At 35.7% G+C, this 20602-nt stretch overlaps 1 protein-coding gene across 1 annotated transcript in view; it reads right to left on the bottom strand.

Moving 5' to 3' along the window:
* Nucleotides 1-20602, bottom strand: part of LOC145680411 (glycerophosphodiester phosphodiesterase 1) — a 64277-nt gene that overhangs the window by 22960 nt on the left and 20715 nt on the right. Inside the window, exon 4 of the mRNA XM_081750921.1 lies at nucleotides 2848-2940. Within this exon, the coding sequence (XP_081607047.1) occupies nucleotides 2848-2940 (93 nt within the window). The remainder of the gene's footprint in view (nucleotides 1-2847; nucleotides 2941-20602) is intronic.

Genomic DNA, 20602 nt, shown 5'->3' on the forward strand with positions numbered 1-20602 from the left:
CGACGAAACTTCAAAGTTCCTCTAATCTTCAATAGGTTTCTCTTACATTCCCTGACCATCTTCAATTTCCCTGACTTACCCTGATTCTCCCGGATTTTCCACTTTATAGGAACCGTGACTTCCCTTGGGGCTCTCTTCCTGGTGCTTTCCGTAGGCGACTGCTTCCCTACAGGCTACTGGTGTGAGTAGCAGGAGACAGTAGTTTTCATAATGATCACCCCGAGTGTGAAATCATGTTCCGACATGATTCATCATGCATATGTAAGAAAAACAAGCACGAAAAAGGGTTATGACCAGTGGTGCTATTCTAATTTTTTAACAACCGGTCCTCTCTCTCTCTCTATATATATATGTGTGTGTGTGTGTGTGAGAGAGAGAGAGAAAAGAGAGAGAGTAGATGGATAGGTAGATATATATATAATTCTCTTAACAAATAACCCATACAAGGTAGACATTTTTTTTTTCTTTACTGGATATCGGAAGTGTCAAATAGAGACCTACGACCTACAAACAGCATCCTAATACAAGGTGGCGTGATAAAATTATGTAGCACTGCGAATATATTAGATACGAATTGTCCAAGGTATATGGTTGTCAAAAATTATTGGAAAGACCATCCAGCAATGGAACGACACTTGATGATAATGGTATGAATGTGCTTCAAATATAAAAACGCTCACCACTTCACTCATATAACCTCAGTTCTCATTCTTGATATCTGAGTATTTCAGATTAAGAAATAAACGCAATAAACGCTTACACCCAGGGTGTCTACTAAAATTCCACAATGAAATTTCGTGACCTTTTCTTTACCAAATCATAAAATTTCCTAACATTTTCAAGAGCGAATTTGGGTGCGAATTAGGCGGACTTTTGATCCATGCGATACAAACGTACTTTGCTTGCGATTTGGTAGCGTCTAAAGCCGACCATAGACATTTTTGTTGTTGAATTTTGATGTTTTATAGAACAAAATTTTCCAATCTGTACTTACATTTGCACAATTAAAAAAAAATCGTGACCCAAAAGCTAAATTTCGTGACTTTCATGACCGTTTTCTGATTTCGTGACTTTCGTGACCGATAGACACCCTGATACCTTCAAACTAAACACACCAACACACTGAGCAAGGCTATGTGATATAAAACACACAATCACAGAAATCACCTTCTCGAGAGGAGTGGAAGTCTGATGAAGACACAGTTACTGTGTTTAAACTGTTACGTGATTGTGTGTTTTATATCACTAGCCTTGCTCAGTGTGTTGGTGTGTTTAGTTTGACAATCTGGAAACGTCTGATAGAGTGCCAATAGCCTTGAGAGAACACATGTTTAACTCTATAGCTATAAAACTTACTTAAAACAAAGACTCTTAAGATAAAATTTACTGTTCCCCCACCCCGCCATTAATCTTCTGGTATGTACAGAGCAAAGCAATGTTTTTTAAAGAGGTAAATTGTACTTGGCTGTGAAAAATTTATATCCAACCAGCTCTCCCTTTTAGCTGCGTGTGTGTGTGTGTCTGTGTGTTTGTGTCTGTTTACAACAAACGGTTCTGCGAACTCGAAATATTTTTACAACCGGTTCTAGCGAACCGGTCCGAACCGGCTGAATAGCACCAATACACTACCCAGCAGTGGTGCCCCCCCCCCTTATGTCTATGACGCACCCCTCCAATTGTCTATCCGTAGGTGTTCTTCCATGAAAAAAATCTTCTTTTCGATTAATTTTACCCCCCCCCTCATCAAACATATTTATATAGATTTTAATCCCCCCAAATATTTCAATGACGCAGTTTGCGTCATAACCCACCCCCTTGTGGGCACCCCTGCTACCCAGTAATGGTTTAGTTTAGACATCATTTTGACAATACTCACCCATCTACTGCAGATACATTCTTCTAGCGTCATTCACAAGATGGCAGCGACGTTCTTAATTTAGGCCAATATAAACCGAACAGTCTTATGTATCACGTTAAGTGAAGGAAGCAATTTTCCGTAGCCTTCAGTCACCGAATATCACATGGATAATTACATTGCCGCGATGATCACTTTGATCTTATGAAAGTGGTTATTAATACGGAAGATGAAAATAAATGAGTTATAAAATACTGTTTCTATATGAACCAAAATTATTACCTATACGTAGAAGTTTTCAAAAAGGGAACAGTCACAATTAAGGACTATCATTACATTTATGCTAATAAATCAGGAAAACTAATTCTTTCCAGAGGTCAGTAGGTAATATTGCCAATTCATGGACCAATTGATTTAATGGCTATATCTAGGTTTGATAAGGCCCTAAGCTATTGAAGGTAATCCGGCCTTCTATATGTCCAGCTGATCTTTGTCAACTGACATTTTAAGAAGCAGGCTAGCAGGAGGGGGCCCATTACTTACTCTATATCTAGAACCACACTGTTGATTTATGCAGATTTTATTTTATTTATTTTTTATCTTAATTTTGTAAAAGTATGTCTAGTTTTTTTTTTCTTTGAGCCCCAAAAGAGTGGGACCCTATGCTATACCTTGTTTAGCTTATACGTGAATCCGGTACTAACTGTATCTGCAAGAGAAACCAAACGGAACTCCACAAGTCACTAGGATTAATTTCTTACGCATAGTTTACGCCCTGGATTCTCTGTGATGCAGTTCTTTTAGATAGATGGATTTTGAGTTTAGCGTCCCGTTCAGTAGTGAGGCTATATGAACCTACAAGATTTTGTTTCCATTATTGTACCATGTTTGACAAAAATCTTAAATGAAGGAACTGAAATTTACATTTTTCTTCTTGGTAGAATAAAATATCAGATGTTAAACTAAGAAAACACAAGTAAAATATTACTTACCATATATATTATGTGTGGATAAAATGATGAGACGACAGCTTTACGATCCAGACCTTCATATTTGATAAACAACTCAAGAACGAAAGGAACAATCTACAATTGATTTTAAAAAAAAAAAAAAAAAAAAAAAACTTTAGTATTTGAAGAATTAATCATTAAATAAAAACAAACCTTGATATAATACTTTAAAGAACTTTCTTTCGTGCACCATGTGATACTAGTATCTATATAAGGAAACAACCTGAACGTCTTATTAAGAGAGAGAAACCTTTGCAATATTTCATCCATTTTCCTTCGGCTTCATCAAGTGGTGAAAAAGATAAAGGTTAGAACCGAAGGAATTATGTCAGTGGAATGTTAAAAATAAAAAGGTTATTCTTTCTTTTAATCTTCTACTACAGAACTGTCAAATAGAAAGCTACCTCCATCTAGAGATGTGCAAGCTCTCCTAATCTCTTTCTTGAACTTTGCGAGTGTAATGTGATCAGAGTTACTTCGCATTCCGATTTCTCAGCCAGGATGTTTGATTTTTCAGTTTGTTATACGTTAAAATCTCTTAAAAGTGTAAGTACAGCAAATCGTTTCATATCCATTAGTATTAGTTTCATAAATAATAACAGCATTGTAAAAAAGAAAGGTCAGTTACTTCTTTCACAATAGATTTTGGCAACCTGAAAATCAGGGAATGCGGGGAACTTTTCTTATTAAAGACATATATACATACATACACAGAGTACAAAATGTGAAGAAAGGACTGACATTTGTTTTAAAATCAATTTTAGGTCACCATTCATCCTAATTCTCGATTATTGTGCTTTGTGAAATCATCGAGTGCGTTAAAAATTGTATTACTGCCAAGTGGAGTTACAAAAGTACAAATTCAACAGACTTTGTAATTTCAATTAGTATTATAAAAAAATCATAGTTACATGAAGAATACATCATTAATATAATGTAAGCTTGAGGTGTCAGTCAGATGTCACTATTCAAAATACTAAAGTTTTTACATTAGTTGGACAATATGAATAAAATCCGACAATTTCAATTACAAAAACAGTGACATACGGATTTTTATATCAGTTTTTCAACTACAAAACTTGTACATTCACATCTAAATGCCTTTATTAAAGTGCGTGAGATTCAGCCAAGACTGTTCTACCACCTTTTATCATCAAGAAAGAAAGAAAGAATAATAATAATAATAATAATAATAATAATAATAATAATAATAATACAAGGAACAGTAATACAAAAAAAGAAAATTAAGATCAAATGACCATGTTATAAATAAGGAAAGGTACACTCTAATACAAAAAGAATGAGCGCATTGTCGGTGGTTTCGGTGTCAGGATATCGGAACGTATATTCCTTTTAACCTGATTATACAAAATCAATAAAATGGAAGCAGAATGCCCATTTATTCTACTAAAGGTGCAACAAGTAATCGATCTTTTAAGTCTGACTCCAATGAAATAAGTTCTGAGAGAAAAAAGAAAAAAAATCTAATTCTCTAGTCTACGAATCTGTAGCTTCTACCTTGTACATGAAGAAACGTAACACCTCTAAAATAAATGAAATACTGGAACTTCTTGAATTCTTTTTAACATACAACATTTTCTCATTCGAAGAAAATATAGATCAAAAAGTAGAAGGTTTAGCCATGGGCAACCTTTTATTATCTCCGTTTTCAGTCAATTTCTTCAAGTTTTTTTGGAAGTAAGATTATTAAAGAACAAGAACTAGGTGCTATGCGTACTATAGATATGTAGACGACGTACTTTATGTGTACAAAGAAAAAACGCAATTGGATGCGTTTCCGGAAGACCCGGGTTCGAGTCCGGGTCCAGTCAGTCAATTTTTCACTGTTTGTGTGGGTCACAGTAACTTTTTTTTTTTTTTTTTAAATCAGCATCCACCATAAGCTCACTGCAGGTACACAATACATACATTATAGGTCCGCACATTCATCAGTGACCGAAGTGAATGTATGGAAAAACCTTTTTCTGCGTGGTATAAAATTTATCTCATTAGAGTCAGACTTAAATGAAGAAATTGATAAATAACTTGTTGCAATTTAATAGAATGAATGGATAGCCTGTTTCTATTTTATTGAGTTGGTATAATCAGGTTAAAAGGAATGCACGTTCCAATATACCTGAATCCGAGACCACCGACAAAAAGTGGGTTGGACTACTTATATTCTCAGTGTGACAAATGCATTAAATATCATATTTAGGCAGTATGGTTTTTGCACAACATTGAACTCACCAAACAAAAAACACTTTGGAAAAGAATATCATTCAACTTCAGAGCTACTATACCGATCCCAACAAAAAATCAGGAGTCTACGAGATGAAGTGCAGTTGTTTGGAGAGTTATTTACTCATGAAAAAAGAAAACTTTCAAAGTACGTATATAGGTTAAGGAATACCTCTGAGATGCTAAAGCAGAATACTCGGTTTCAAGCTTTTCGAGACATTGAAAAGAAACACAACACAATATTACAATGTATTGCGAGTGATAATCATATTTAGAATCATAGATAGAAGTAGTAAAAAATATGAAGTAAGCCACTTTTCGTCAAAAGAAAGTTATGCGCATGTTTGTTTGTCACTCACTGGTCCTCCCAATTGGTCTCACCAATCCACAATTGATCAGTGAGTGGTGAATAAACATGTGCATCATTTCCTTCTGACGAGAAGTGGTTTACTTCATATTTTTTTTACTCCTTTTAACTTTTTTTTTTTTTTTTTTTTTTTTAGTTTCTTACCCATTTTTAAATTTTCTTTTTCGAAGTGCTAAGCAAATGATGGAAAGAAGAATTCTGAAAGTATTTTACAAATTAACATTTGATTCTGAGTACTAAGCTTTTTACTTATAGTTGTTTTATACAACACAATATTGTTGAGTCAAAAATTTTATTTGGAGCCAGGACTGAAGTAGAGAGACTTGTTTTTGAAAATTTGTTTAGTTTCTTTAAAAAATCCAAAGCTTAACATAGATAAGGGTGGGAGACAATAATTAAAAAGTATATATAACACTGGCACCAAAATAAATGTTAATCTTCCCTGCGTGAACAAAAGCACGAACAAATTGAGCCCGCTATTCCACGGTATGTTGCACTACCATTCGACGTATAATTAGCAGCAATGTTTTATTTATCTCCATGTTTTTATTGCTTTTACTTGTACTTTTATTCTTAGTGAACAGGGCCCTAGGGAAGAGCCAAGAGCTACGACATATAAAGTATTTTTAGAATCACTTCACAAGTAAGTAAACTGAGTGTTAAAATCCTGAGCAAATTTGCACATCATTCTTTGTTCAATCCTGAATTGTGTTATATGAATTTCATAGTGAACACTCGAGTGTATACTAGTGAACTATGCGCAAGTGTTCTCGAGTGTTACTACTGAATGAAAACTGGTAAGAGTTGTGTAATTTCTACTGATTCATTATCAGTGACCATACAACATTCAGAAGTACTACGAAATATCAAACGTTACTAGCAACACCGACTACAGGCATTATTATATAAATAGCTGCAGGGGTCAACATATTCTCTTAACCTGTCTTTAAACAGTATCCTTTACAACATAAACAAACTCAAATCCTTGGAAACGCAAAGACACTTGATGCAACAGCATAAACTTAAACTTCTTTATCTTCTGTTTAAGGCATGTGCTATATTTTAACACACTTCTGTTCTACATCGGAGATTTTGCCTTCTCTCATCTTGCAGTTTTCAATCCATCACTTATTTCTATAAAATCTTATTTTGTTTTTGCCTCCTTTGTGCTGAAGAGAATGACAGTGGGACATTAAAACTACAAGATTTTTTAAATAAAGATTGACTGAATTAGTAATAATATGTTTTTCCAGTTAACAACACTGAAAGTAATATATCCTGCTTAATACTTCCACCACCACACAAAAGGAAGGAAAAGCCTTTCCCACCACTCCACGCAACAAGGCAGTTTTTAAGTAGTAGTCTTGTAACGTACTGCTTTCTCTATAAATCTAATTTAACCTCAAACTTGTAAACCACCTGATAAAGTTCACCGGAATTGTGTCATATTTTGCTAAATTTTCATTATTTCAAGACGTGTTTGAAGCAGGTTTTCCACATATTTTACATTATAATATTTTCACATTCAAAATAATGAAAATGGTTCTAGGCAAGAGTTAGAATTCATTAAAAAGTGTATTAATTGTTAATTAAATAAATAAATAAATAAATAAGCCTACACTAACATGCACCCATGTCATATACTACTTTTCTTGTATACTAAAAGATCACAGCAAAATCATTAATATTAAAACTAGTATGAAATGCAAATGCAAAGAAAAGAGATAACCACAATAATTAATATTATTGTTTTAGGAGGTAATTATTTCTTGTTTCAAGTAAACATTACTTTTTGGCACTAGCGCAGGGAAGGAGGTTTACGGGCCTCTCCATTTCTTCCAAAGACCTGAGAAATTAGCATGAGATTTAATAAGAAATACAGTTCATAGCTCCCTCTCCCCCACACACTCAAAAAGGTGACAACGATAATGTTTTTATTATTATTATTATTTGATTGAAAAACTACTGGAGAGGGCCATAATTTCAATTTTTTCACGTTAAAGATAATAAATGGGTAAACAAAGAATATCCTTTTGCAGTTTTTAGTACATATATACAAACTACCGTCAATTATCCGCTTCACTGAATTAAAATAAGAAAAATTAGTATATTTTTCGTTAGTCACTTTTTACTATTACTGAAGCGTTTTCTGGTATTAGTCATTTTCGATCATTTTTATATATCTCCTCCTCCCCCTTCCCTAAGTTGCGGGGCTGAATTTGAATTTAAATGACGTCGGAGGTGTCACTGTTTATCTCAGCAACCCCGAAAACTATGGATTCGGCATTAATATCGGCCATTTTCCATCATTTTTATATATCTCCCCCTACCCTCCACGAAGTTGTGGGGCTGAATTTAGATTTAAACGACATCAGAAGTGTCAATGTTTTATCTCAGAGACCCTGGAAATTATGGATTCGACACTAATATAGCTTATTTTCGATAATTTTTATATATCTTTCCCTTCCCTAAGCTGCAGAGTCAAAGTGAAATGATAAAAATCGCGATCAAATTTTGAATATAGATGAGATTCGGACTTCGGATGATAAAAAACTTTCGAAGTCCGAATCTCATCTATATTCAAAATTTGATCGAGATCGGTAGGGTGGTTCAAGAGTTATTAAGTCACAAACATAGTCGTTTCATTTTTATATACTGTATATAGATTATCTAAAGCAAAATATCATATTGTTTGACAAATAATAATTTGTACCTTAATCAATTACGACGTTACAAATGTATGTAGAACTTCTCAGTGGTACACAATACAAAATAAATAAATAAAAATGATTGGGTAATTACTCAGGTTCGTTTGCTTTCTTCCCAAAATAGATCAATTTAACAAATACTACATTTGCACGCTTACTATATAGTATATTCTTGTCCCATTTCCCAAATATCAATCTTACATGCTCATCCACTGGATGTTCAGATCTTACAAGAAAAGTAAAATTCGCAATTTGAATCAAACTTCATACATTTGTAGGATACTGAAAGATAAGGACCTACCCTCAATACATCATAAAAGTCGAAACAACTTAATAAAATGCAAATTACATGATGTACACATCGTTGGGCCACCTCTAACCTGTCGTATATAGTACAGGACATGCGTAGAGAGCTATTTTTCCAGGAATTGTGAAAGTCCTCTACACTTTCCCCTGCTAGACTTTGCGACACGTGCTAGAAATGTACAGTATGACTCCTGCTTGCTGAAAACCGATGTTGGCTCAGTTCCTTTCCTTCTAATCTTGTTTCTTTCTATTTTTGTTTTCCAAAAATACTAGGCTTAGATCAGTTTTCGTGAGAGTATCTATGTAAACAGAAGAACAACACTGTGAAGAATGACAGCTCACATGCTACCGAAGACTAGCCGAGGATTGTGGGGGTGAATATGAGTACTGGTTGGGGAAGAAGTCTTAAAAACTTTGTCTAGAAGTATTTGTTCAGCTTGTATTTGTTTCGGAATTAATGCATATAACTAGAGCTAGGAATTTTGGATGCAAATTTCATATGAAAATATTTATACAAACAGTACGAAAGCTAATTGTATCATATATAAGGACTCATAATTCACTCATGTACAGTGATAATAGGCATACTAGTTATAATTGATTTGTGCACGTTTTGCGTTGCTTTACGCTCCACAATTTTTGCAAAGGCTGGTACAGAATGACGCCTTTGAAACTGTAAGCCAGCGTTTCCCAACCTTTTTCAACTTGCGGCACACTACGGGTGTAACTTACATTCTCGCGGCACACTTATAGATATTATTATTTGTAAATATGAAAAACAGTGGTATTTTTTCTGATTACTGATCTCTCCCGCACAGAGAAGAAAGCTCAATCATTGGGTTTTCCCCCGTGGTAAATCATTATGCTTATTTTTCATTCTAATTTAAAAACAGAAAATAACTGCAATGAAATATTGAACTCAGGTTTTTAAAAATACGCTTTCTTTTTCAAAAACTGTATCCAACCTTTCACTAAAAAGGAAGATCGCTAAATAACGAACGAACACACAAGTCTCTTTTACTTTTTAAACACAAATTTAGGTAATTTGTCGAAAGGATTGAATAATATTTTAAATTTTCAAGTTACGAAGTAGTCTGCAACAATAAAGAAGCAATAATGGTCATAACAATAACAAATACTTTTTTCAACATTAGAAATGTACAGAAAAGTAACACGGTATGAAACTTAAAATTGTAAATTTCTAGTAGAGGTTCATAGTAATGTGCAATACAAATATACATTTTTCCCTACGTTTTGCAATTTGATGTTATAGAATTAATAAGTTTGTTTCGATTTACTCGCGGCACACCAGCGGCCCATTGACGGCACAGCAGTGTGCCGCGGCACACCGGTTGGGAAACGCTGCTGTAAGCAGACGATGTAAAATATATTCCTTCTCTCAACATAAAATTAAGTACATTTAGTATATAGTGGTCCAAAACTGTATAAACACCCTAATAAGTGGTAAACGTCGCAAAATATAACTAAAGTAACAATGTAGATGGGGAACAGAGAAGAGGAAAACGTTTGAGAACACGCCGCAATGAAGTCCATCATCATGACGTTCCATTCAATTTTACGAATTTGTTTTAAACAGAAACCACAGCATTTGATATGTCATTTTATTAGCAAATTCTCGTAGAAATTGAATGGAACTGTAATGTTTGGTCTAGCATGAACCATTACGAAGTTATGATTGCTTGTGTCGTTGCAGGTGACTCAGTAGCAGAATATGGCCTTGATGCATGCCGAGCGCACTGAGATTGTGTTGATCTCTGAAGAACGAAGCACTAGGGTGAATGCAGATGATTTTAAGCGCCGTCACCCGGAAAGGGGTCTTATGGGCAATGGTGCTGTGTTCAAAGTGTTGAAGAAGTTAAAAAAAAAAAAAAAAAATCTGAGACAGATCGGCCCAAGACTGGTAGACCACGCACGGCGACAAACGAGGCAACAACTGTGGCAGTGTTGGAATCATAAAGTAAAAGTTCCAACAGAAGCACGCGTAGTTTACCTTATGAAAATTGTGTTAGTCACACGTTAATCATGTGCATTATATTAGAAAATAGTGCTACCCTTATTAAGCTGCTGCTAGCAGAAATGATCCAGTTTGTCGTCTGGAATTTATTTAATGGGCCACAGAGCAGCTACGACAAACCCACATACTTACCTCTGACATATTGTTTACTAGTAAGTCAAAACTTTCACATGGGCGAGGTTAACAAACAATGTGTGGTACTGGTCGGATAGCAATCACCATTGGTTTGACGTAAACGCAGGTGTTCCAACAAAATGATATGGTGTGGTGTGTGAGCAACTCGCGTTGTGTGTTCGTTATTTACTCCTAAAGACGATGGGTTATCGGCGCATGTTAGAAAACGACACCTTGCCATCACTGCTGTCGGAGGATAGGTCATTCCTTAAGATTTTCCAACACAACAGTGCCCTACTTTATTACTTTATCTGTGTCTGTGAGTACCTCGATCAGCAGTTTCCTAATACGTGGATTTGTTGGCAAAATACTGTAGAATGGCCCCCTCGTTCCCAGGCCTGACGTCAATGGACTACTCGTACTATCTATGAGACCATGTGAAATTTGTTGTGTATGCGTTGAAAATTAGAGATGTTCTACATCTCAAGAAACGAACTGTGGATGCACGTTCCAACATCACAACCGTAATTTTGCGCAAGGTTTTGCGTGATTAGGGACTCAGAATGAATCTAACAATCAATCGGAATGGGGAACACACTGGACATGTCCTGTAACAGTTCATGATACTTGACGTGTAACTGACCTTTTTTGTTGGAGACACAACAAAGAAACAGTCTTATCTTCGTAATGGTTAGTGATAGAGCAAAAATAACAGTGCCATTCAATTAATCATGCTATAGTTTCCATTTAAAAAAACCACTGCGTTGTATTCAAGATTGCAGACATCATTGTGATGTGACCTGAAACATTTCCCCCATTCTTATTGCCCACCTACATTATTACTGTGGTTATATTTTGCAGCATTTACCACTTATTAGGGTGTTTCCACACTTTTCTATCACAGTATTTTACATATTCAGTAGTTAAATTTGTTTAATACAATTTGTTTAAATTTGTTTTCAAAAATATCAAGGATACGATATAATACTTAAATTGCAATGTTTTACGTTTCCCATATATTACTTTGTTACCTTTTTGGATATTACGCTCCAAGATAGAAAAGATGACAACGACACTGGGTGAAATAAAGCAAATGACTGCTTGATTTGTATTTCGTCCTATATCAGCAATGAAGCTATATAAGACGAGACCTGCATTTAAAATCAGATCTGACCACTGTCATGTGTTCGATCCGGGATTCGATGGATTAACAGTAAGCATTCTGTCTGTTAGACTTCGAAGAAAAAAAGGAAAAAAGTAGAAAAAAAAGAACAAGAAAGAAAAAAGAAAAGAAAATAAACTACACTACAATTTGTGACTGTAAGCTTGTATTGATTAAGCATTGTGGTGATAGTTTCTTTTTATTAGTATATTCAAGTTTCAATACCGAATTCATGTTTTGCATCAGTGTGTCTCTAATGTTAATTCTGACATGTTCTTTAGATGATGGGAGAAAGAAAGGGTTTAGAATATCCAAGGCGTATGCACGAAGGATATGAGATACATATATACAGAGTGTTTCAAAAGTCCTCTGACATGGGGTAACTGTTATTATCAGAGTTACAACCAAACGTAAGAGGGAAAACTGTCTCCAAATATGATATTTTCAATCTAAAGTGAAAGAATTTTTTAAATCGGACGAGTCGTTTGGGCTGTACACTCTTTATTTGCCCAATGTTAAATGAAAATGCAACGTTGCCATTTACTTGGACTCACAACGTAAGTAAATGAAGTTACTGTTTGAAATGGGGGATGGCCATCGACACGTTAGCGTAAAAGACAGTAACTTAATTTATTTATGTTGTGGGTCCAGGTAAATGGTAACGTTGCATTTTCATTTAACATTGGGACATAAGAGTGTACAGCCCAAACGGCCCGTCCGATTTAAAAAATCCTTCATTTTAGATTGAAAACATCACATTTGGAGAAGGTTTTCCCCTGTTACATTTTATTGTAACTCTGATAATAACAGAGCTGCCCAATGTCAGGGAACTTTTGAGACACCCCGTATATATCAAATTTCAGTTTCATTTCTATATATAGTTTCGATTTAAAAAAATCCTTCATTTTAGATTGAAAACATCATATTTGAAGAAGGTTTTCCCCTCTTACATTTTGTTGTAACTCTGATAATAACAGAGTTACCCTATGTCAGGGAAATTTTGACACCCCCGTATATATCAAATTTCAGTTTCATTTCTATATATAGTTTCATTCTAAGTCAATTTCAAATATTTAAAAAAAATAATAAATAACATACATCCCTTCGGAATTTATTTTCTGAGTTCGGCCTGATGGCTTCAGGTATACTACTTATACTACGTACATCATTATTGTGAAGACAGTATTTATACAAACGTTATAAAAACATCAAATACAATACGTAGGCTATGGAGAAATGCTCTTGCATTGTAAACATTTTATTCTTTATACGCTGCATGATTTTCAGGATACGTCACTGGGGGAGAGTAAATATATTAGATGTTTTTTCTGGTATGTAGTGATTGTGTTCGTTCACGTAACTTACTACTATTTAATATATAATCAATCGTACTTTACTTTTTTTATTTATTACAGAACGTGTGTACAAGTGCTTCATAATTCAGTGTCATTGGTAAATTGTTTTTAATTTTTGTTTCCAAAGTAATGTCGTTATTCTCTTCCGAAATAAGCACAGGATGAGAGGCTACACCATGAGTCTTGCGTAGCAGTTTACGAACTTACTGAAGAAAGTAACGGAGACTACTGAAATCATCTAACGAAAAAGACTGTGCTTCACACAGATACGAGGTTAGTCTTCTCTACAACTAGCGTCCAATAGTAAATCTTTTTAAGTTGTTTTCATTATTATACCCACCAAATCATTCAGAACTGTATTCAAATCGGGAATTTGTTACAGCAAATTACGCTGCATTTGAAAACTAAAAGAAACTACAACATGCTATCAGGAAACAGTAGTAATGTTAATAAAATAAATTAATACAGTAACACACGTACAATTACAGCACTCGCATCTCTCCAATTACCTCTCTTGCTCCTAGTGCAAGAATTGAAAAATGAAGCATTACTACAAGAAAATAAACTTAATCACGAATTACTGTAACTGCTTTCTAACTAATCTTGTAGAATTTTTATCATCTTACCTTCTTGATAAAGTTTGTTTGATAATTACATAAAACACATTTTACTTACACTTCGCTCTAATTACTGAATGTGATGCAGCTTCTGATAGAACTACTTATTTTCTGACTGCTATTACTGTTCAGGTTATGTCGATTGACAGCTAACCAATCAAATTACACCATTCTTATTTAGTGGGAAGTTTTAACATTAAGTTACCATGCACGTGGATAATACAAAATGAACGTGGTTAATTGGTATTGTAAGGAAATTTGACCACTTCATAGTAACAACGCATAGCAGACAATTTTCCTTTTGCGCAGCAAGTATGGCAAGTTAATTTTCTAAAATTTAATTTCACTTTCTTTCTTCCTTATTTCTGTGCTGTTTTATTTCAATTCGCCGAAAGCTGTCAATACTCATAAGTGTTCTTCTCATGTAAGTGAGAAAGAATGGACTTATTTTGAGAGGACTTTTGGGATAGATATAGGTAGTGGACACTGAAACTGAAATATCTGCGCTAATAGCATAGGAAGTTCGCGGGGCTCACTAGAGACATCCGGTAGTTTATATCGTATTTTTTTCGCAATGAGTCACAGGTGCGAGTATTTGCTAGTCATGCCAATAGAAGAAGTTAGCCAGTGAACGTCAAATCGTGTGTGCAGAGCGGTATAAGGGAGACATATCCGACTTCAAAAGAAGGCAGATCGTAAGGGCGCGTCTAGCAGGTGCATCTGTGTCCAAAACTGCAACACTTTGTGACATCTTACAAGCTATAGTATCCAGGGAGATGTGTATATGAACAGGAAGGACGAACCATATCCAGGAGGAGCAACAACAGGAGAAAACGGAAGTTGAAAGGGACGTCAGAACACTGACTAGGACTGTTACACAAAAACGGAAAACCACCGCATCGGTAATCCCTGCAGAATTGAAATGAAATGAAATCTGTAAGTTTTACATCCCACGGTTATGCTGGTTAGGCTAAAGGAGACGATGATGATGAGAAATAAATGAAATGGTGGAATGAAGAAAGTGGGAGGAAACGGGAGAACTCCGAGAAAACCCACGAGCACGGTGTTTGTTCACCTCAAAGTACACACGGCGCGTGCTGGGATCGAACAAGGGACCCCAAGTACCGGAAGTGAACGCTCTACCATTGAGCCACCGCGACCCCTCACTGCAGAATTGAATACATATCTCACAGAACCTATGTACACGAAAACAGTCCATCGATACCTGCATAAGGCCAACATCTATGGCAAGGTTGCAATACCGAAGCCTTTTAGCAGAAACATAAATGCCATAAAACGGGTTCAGTGGTGCCAGAAGCATGAAAACTGGACGTTGGATGAACTAAAACGTGTCATATTTTCGGATGAATCCAACTACACTGTTCTCCAAACAACAGGGAAAGTATTCTTCTGTAAAAGCCCCTCTGATGATACCCACAGTCAAACAAGGAGGCGGATTCGTGATGGTTTGAAGTGCAATATCGTAGCAGATTTTGGGCCCCCTAATTGTTCTAGAGTGTCGGTGTCACTGCCAAGGACTAAACGACCATTCCGGAGGACTATTTACACCTTTTATTTCGAACACTTTTCCCGGAGGTAATGCAGTGTTCCAGGATAATAACTTCCCTATTCACACTTCTAAACTTGTCACAGAGTGGTTCAATGAGCATGACAGTAAAGTTGAACATCTGCCATGTCTTTACTCAATCGCCGGATCTCAACATTATTGAGTCTGTATGAGGTTTGTTAGAGGATAGAATGAGGAAATGTTTTCCTCCACCATCTGCACGTGCTGAACCTGTCACTGCGCTTCTAGAGGAATGGCTGAAAATCCTTCTGCAAAGGTGCAGGACCTGTATCAATCCTTCCCACGTCGTGTTGCTGCTGTACAAAGGGGCCCGGACACCTTATTAAATACAAATTATGGCTTTCTACCAGATGTTTCAGTTTCAAGGTCCATTACCTGTATTTGAATATACCAAATAATCTGAACAAATATTGTTTAAACGAGAAGCACTACTTCATGTGTCTTTTTCTTTTCTATCTTATTTTTAGTTAAGTAAGCTAATAATTATGAATGAGTGTATTCTTCCTGTGGCCAATTTTGTGAAGAAGTGCTTCCCTTCCAGAAATTATTCTATTAGATTGTTTGGTACATTCAAATACCCATTCTGAACGTCCTACTTCTCCTTTAGCATACCGGAGAACCGCGGTACGTAAAACTTAAAACGAACGTCTTACCAAAAGACACGTCTAGAGACTAGGCATCTACAATCCTTATTGAATTGGTTGGTTAATTTGGAGTTTAGCGTACCGTTCAGCAGCGAGGCTATATAAGACATGATCCTACAGCTTAAGTGGGATCCGATCCACATGAGCACCACCAGGAATCGAACCGTGAATCTAAGACGTGTATGCTAACAATACAGCCACGGAAGAGTCCGAGTCCTTATTGGAAATTAGAACAAAGTGTAATAAAATTATTAGTGAAAGTGTTTAAGCAAGCCATGAATTCAATGGAACGAACTGCAGAATGTGAAAATACGTGAGAAATGTAAATTTAACAGTCGCTAACTTCAATGTATTACACACGAATGGCAGGTTGAAATTAACATATTATAAAAGTGTCTTTTTACTTAAGACTGAACTCTGAACCTAAAAAGAATACGTTTTGAATCTAAACATAGTTCATATTCAGGTTAAACACAAGAAGAACGATAACAATTGATCAATTCCATAAGTAAGCCATTTTAAAACCAATATACTCATGCAACTGAACTGATGTTATTCCTGATCTGAAGTGACTATGCTATGCGTCATCAAGGTTCCCATGTTCTGAACCAACAGCACGCCTCCTACATTCAAAAGACTACAAGTTTGTTTAATTGATCTCTGTCTAAATTTAGTATCGGATTTTTGGTTTTTAGAAAGGAATGACTCCATCACTAATTATCGATTATATTAAATACAACTTTCAATTCATTCATGTTATGAAGTAAAAGTTGGAATTCAATTTTGAAATTTACTAGAAGTTATACGGTAAGTATGGTATTGGTATTATATTACTTACGAATAGTCTCTCGAAATCAAAATACTGAATAATTCCCACACTTACAATTGGTATATTTCTGCAAAAGGATTAACATTTCGAATATTAACGAGGTTTAACTTCTTATTTATTTATTTATTTTTGGCAGGAATACGAAAAATAAATTACAATTAAAGTAAACATAAAAGAAAATCGTATGGATGCGACCCACATATAGATAATTCTGGATTTGTTTTTGAGTAATGTCAGGTGTGCTGCTAACTCTGAAATCAGGTTAGCATGAGGCCACAAGAGAATATGAAGAAGTCTTTAAAGGAATTTGTTTCAGTGGAATTACTTATCTGTGAGACGGCGATTCTGACTTTTATTCCCTTCAACTCAGAGACAAGTAGATTCGAAATGTTCCTTTTAAGAAATATACATGTACTACGTGCAACGATAAGGCTATATTTCTATAATACTCAAGTTTATCAGATTCTTAACCTATAAATAATACTCTGAAAATGGGGTTTGAAATAATAAGTGAAATGTAGTCTGTTAAACCAGGAAAGAATGTATATAGAGAAATACTTAACTAATGATAACGTCTAAAAGATTTAGTGGAAATGGGAATGGGAATGGGAATTTAAACTAAGCAGCCGTGTAACTATGAAAGAAGGCAGGATATCACCAAACCAATTACAAGTTTTTATGGATAATTAACAGAACAGAGGGATGTACTAAGTATAAACTTACCTTGGCACTATTTTGTTGCTGCTGTGAGGAAACTTATATTGAGACTACAGAAAGGAATATCCAATAAGAATTAAGGCACAACTAACGGATGTAAAAAATTTAGGTAGCACTATGTATAAGACAGAGAGTAGATGTATAGGAGACAGATATAAAACTCTCTTAGGAAACAAACCGTACTAGACAGAAAAGAAGCAAATTTTTTACTGATACCACAAATAACCAGTACGGACCTACACAGTATCCTAATACAAGGTGGTGTGACGAATTTAGGTAGCACTATGAATATCTTGGAAACGAATTATCCAAGATAGATAGTTGTCAAAAAGTATTGGAAAGACCTGAATCCAGCAATAGATCGACAACTGTTAATACGCGTTTCAAACATAAATAACCCTCAGCACTACACTCATGTGATCCCAGTTCTCATTCTTAATATTTGAACACTTGAGATTAAGAAATAAACGCTTAAACCTTGTTCTGAAAAGTCATATGTTTAACCCTGTAGCTGTAAGAGTTTCTAAAACCGAAGATAGTTAAACTAAACTTCACTGTCCCTAGGTATAACTGGGTAAAATTTACTGTTATGTCTGGGTATAACAAACGGTTCTGTGAACTCGAAATATTTTAACATCCGGTTCTAGCAAAGTGAAGCGAACCGGCTGAATAGCATCACTGAAACTTGGTATATAAATTCTTAATTATAAATAAACCGACCCGTGTCACAGTTTTTGAAAATTCTCGTTTTAAGGGCGGAATATTATATTTCTTTCTTCACATTGAAAGCGGTGTTGACAGCTGTTTTAGACCGCCATTATAAGGAAACAGTTGAACAGTTTGAAGTGAATTAATATCTTTAGTATCTACCTCGAGCTGGGGTTTTACCATGTTACTTTGATTGAAGGACGTAACCTAAACGGAAGGGGGGAGTAAAGGACGTTCAAAATTTATTCCAAAAGTACAGTACTTCACGATCTCCGGCAGTTAGAAAGATGAAATTCGGTATGTACACTCCTCATTAAAATAAGGTGATACGTGTCCCATCAGTTTTGTAAATTTCTATTTTAAGATAGGAAAAGGGGTCATTTTCTATATTTTCCTTCTTCACGTTGACTTCGACGTCGTATGTTGTTTGTGATTGCATCGCAAGAAAACGTCTGAACCGTTTGCAATTAACTTTAGAACATAGTACCTACTTCAAGCTGGAATTTTACCATGCCAAAAATATAATTTCTTACGAGTTTTTATTATCACACTTTGATTAAAATGCTTATCACAAGAAAGAGAGAAAGAGAGTGGGAAAGGGAGTTCAAAAGCTTTCCAAACACTTATTGCTCCCGTATGAAGAACGAACATTCTAGCTAGTACCAACATAAAAAGTACAGTGATAGAGCCGTTTCTTATTACGACCAGGAACTTGAGGCCAAATTTGGACAGATCACTAGATAAAAACTAGACCACGACTTTAGATTTTTTCTCAGTGTAGGAGACGTGCTATTGATTTAGAATTTTAATGGCGGACAGCACAGCCGCGCCTAGATTTTGACAAAGTGTCCGTAGGAATATTGACTTTACAATAACCTACTTGTGGGACTGATCAAGTTCGTTTTCTCTAAAGTTGTTTTTAACTTTCCCTTTCCGTTCCTTCTTATGCCTGAAGATGAAAATATGTAGGTTCGAAAAGTATCTTAATGGAAAATTCAATTGTAAATAGAAAGTACTTCACAGTTGAAAACAAACAGTTACCAACTTTGCTTTAGATATTGTTTGATATACAGAAAGTGAAAGTGTACGACTGCACTGAGATTCAAACCCGGGTCTCCGGTTTACCGTCTCGATGTGTTAATCACTACGCTACCCAGTTTGTTCCCGGAATTGTTAGACACTCCATCACTCTTGAAATCGATACTCAACGACTCAAGACCACATGGACTACACGACAATATTTATTGTGCTTGGACAACCAAGTGTCTGCATTACAGAATGCCTCTGACAACTGAATTTATCCTTACGATAAGTGGACAAAAACACTGGTTTATATCGCATCAGATCTTTCATAACGTGTGTTCGACCAAAATTGTGACTTAAAAAAAAAAGTATCTGATCACGTATTTATTCTGACACCATACAGCTGCAGCTACATATAAGTGGGAGCACACTAGTGAGTCATTACATACAGACCATCTTGGCCCACCCGGTGGATGTGTTTCTTAGCATTGCGAAACAAGCGTTGTACGAGTCTAGCTTTCATACTCATGTACTGTCCACATTGACCGCATTCAGCTTCTCTTTCACGAATGCTTCACATAACCCATTCTCAAAACCTGCAACCCATACCAACACCTTAGTCGGAAATTTTACTCTTTCCACATATTTACAGACAGGGTAGTCACATTTTTGTCGAAGGTGTAAAATTATTTCCGCTGTGAAGTACGCCTCGTCATCGAACACCAAACGTCGCACCAATACACAACAGTGATTCTGAACGTCCTTGCTTTGCTTCTCTGTGTATTTGGAAGCCCTTTTGTTTCTTCCGTGCTGTCACGTCTGCCTTTTTCTTCAAGATATGGTACACATTTAAATTTGGCAGCTGCATCCCTCAAGACCACTTATCATTGTGATTCATCATGTGCACAAGAGCATTTATTCTTCGTTCATGAAATTTCGCATTATGCCCTCAACTTTCCGACTTCCTGTTAGTGTTGTTCTGTACTTCACATATTTGAATTATTCTGTAGATTGTCTATTTTTCTTATCCAACAAAATGTCGCAGTGGCTAACTTGTTCCTGTTCGCTTTCTCAATGAGTACTGTATGGTACGGCGTTGAAACACGACCTCTGTTTCTGCTCAGCTATGAGGAGGTACAGGATAGAACTACCACTTCCTGGTTCTGTGCCATGGATGTTTACTTCCCACCATCACTGGCCCTGTAACCTCTGCAGCTCTGCCTTATTGCCACTTCGCGGTCTAAGTAACAAGTTTTTGATCCAAGACATGTTAGATGCGAATTCAGTGATATACACAGTGAAGAAATGCACCGTCACTGGACC

Source organism: Thermobia domestica, chromosome 3 (assembly GCF_964235325.1).
Source record: "Thermobia domestica chromosome 3, izTheDome1.hap1.1, whole genome shotgun sequence".
Lineage (NCBI taxonomy): Eukaryota > Metazoa > Arthropoda > Insecta > Zygentoma > Lepismatidae > Thermobia > Thermobia domestica.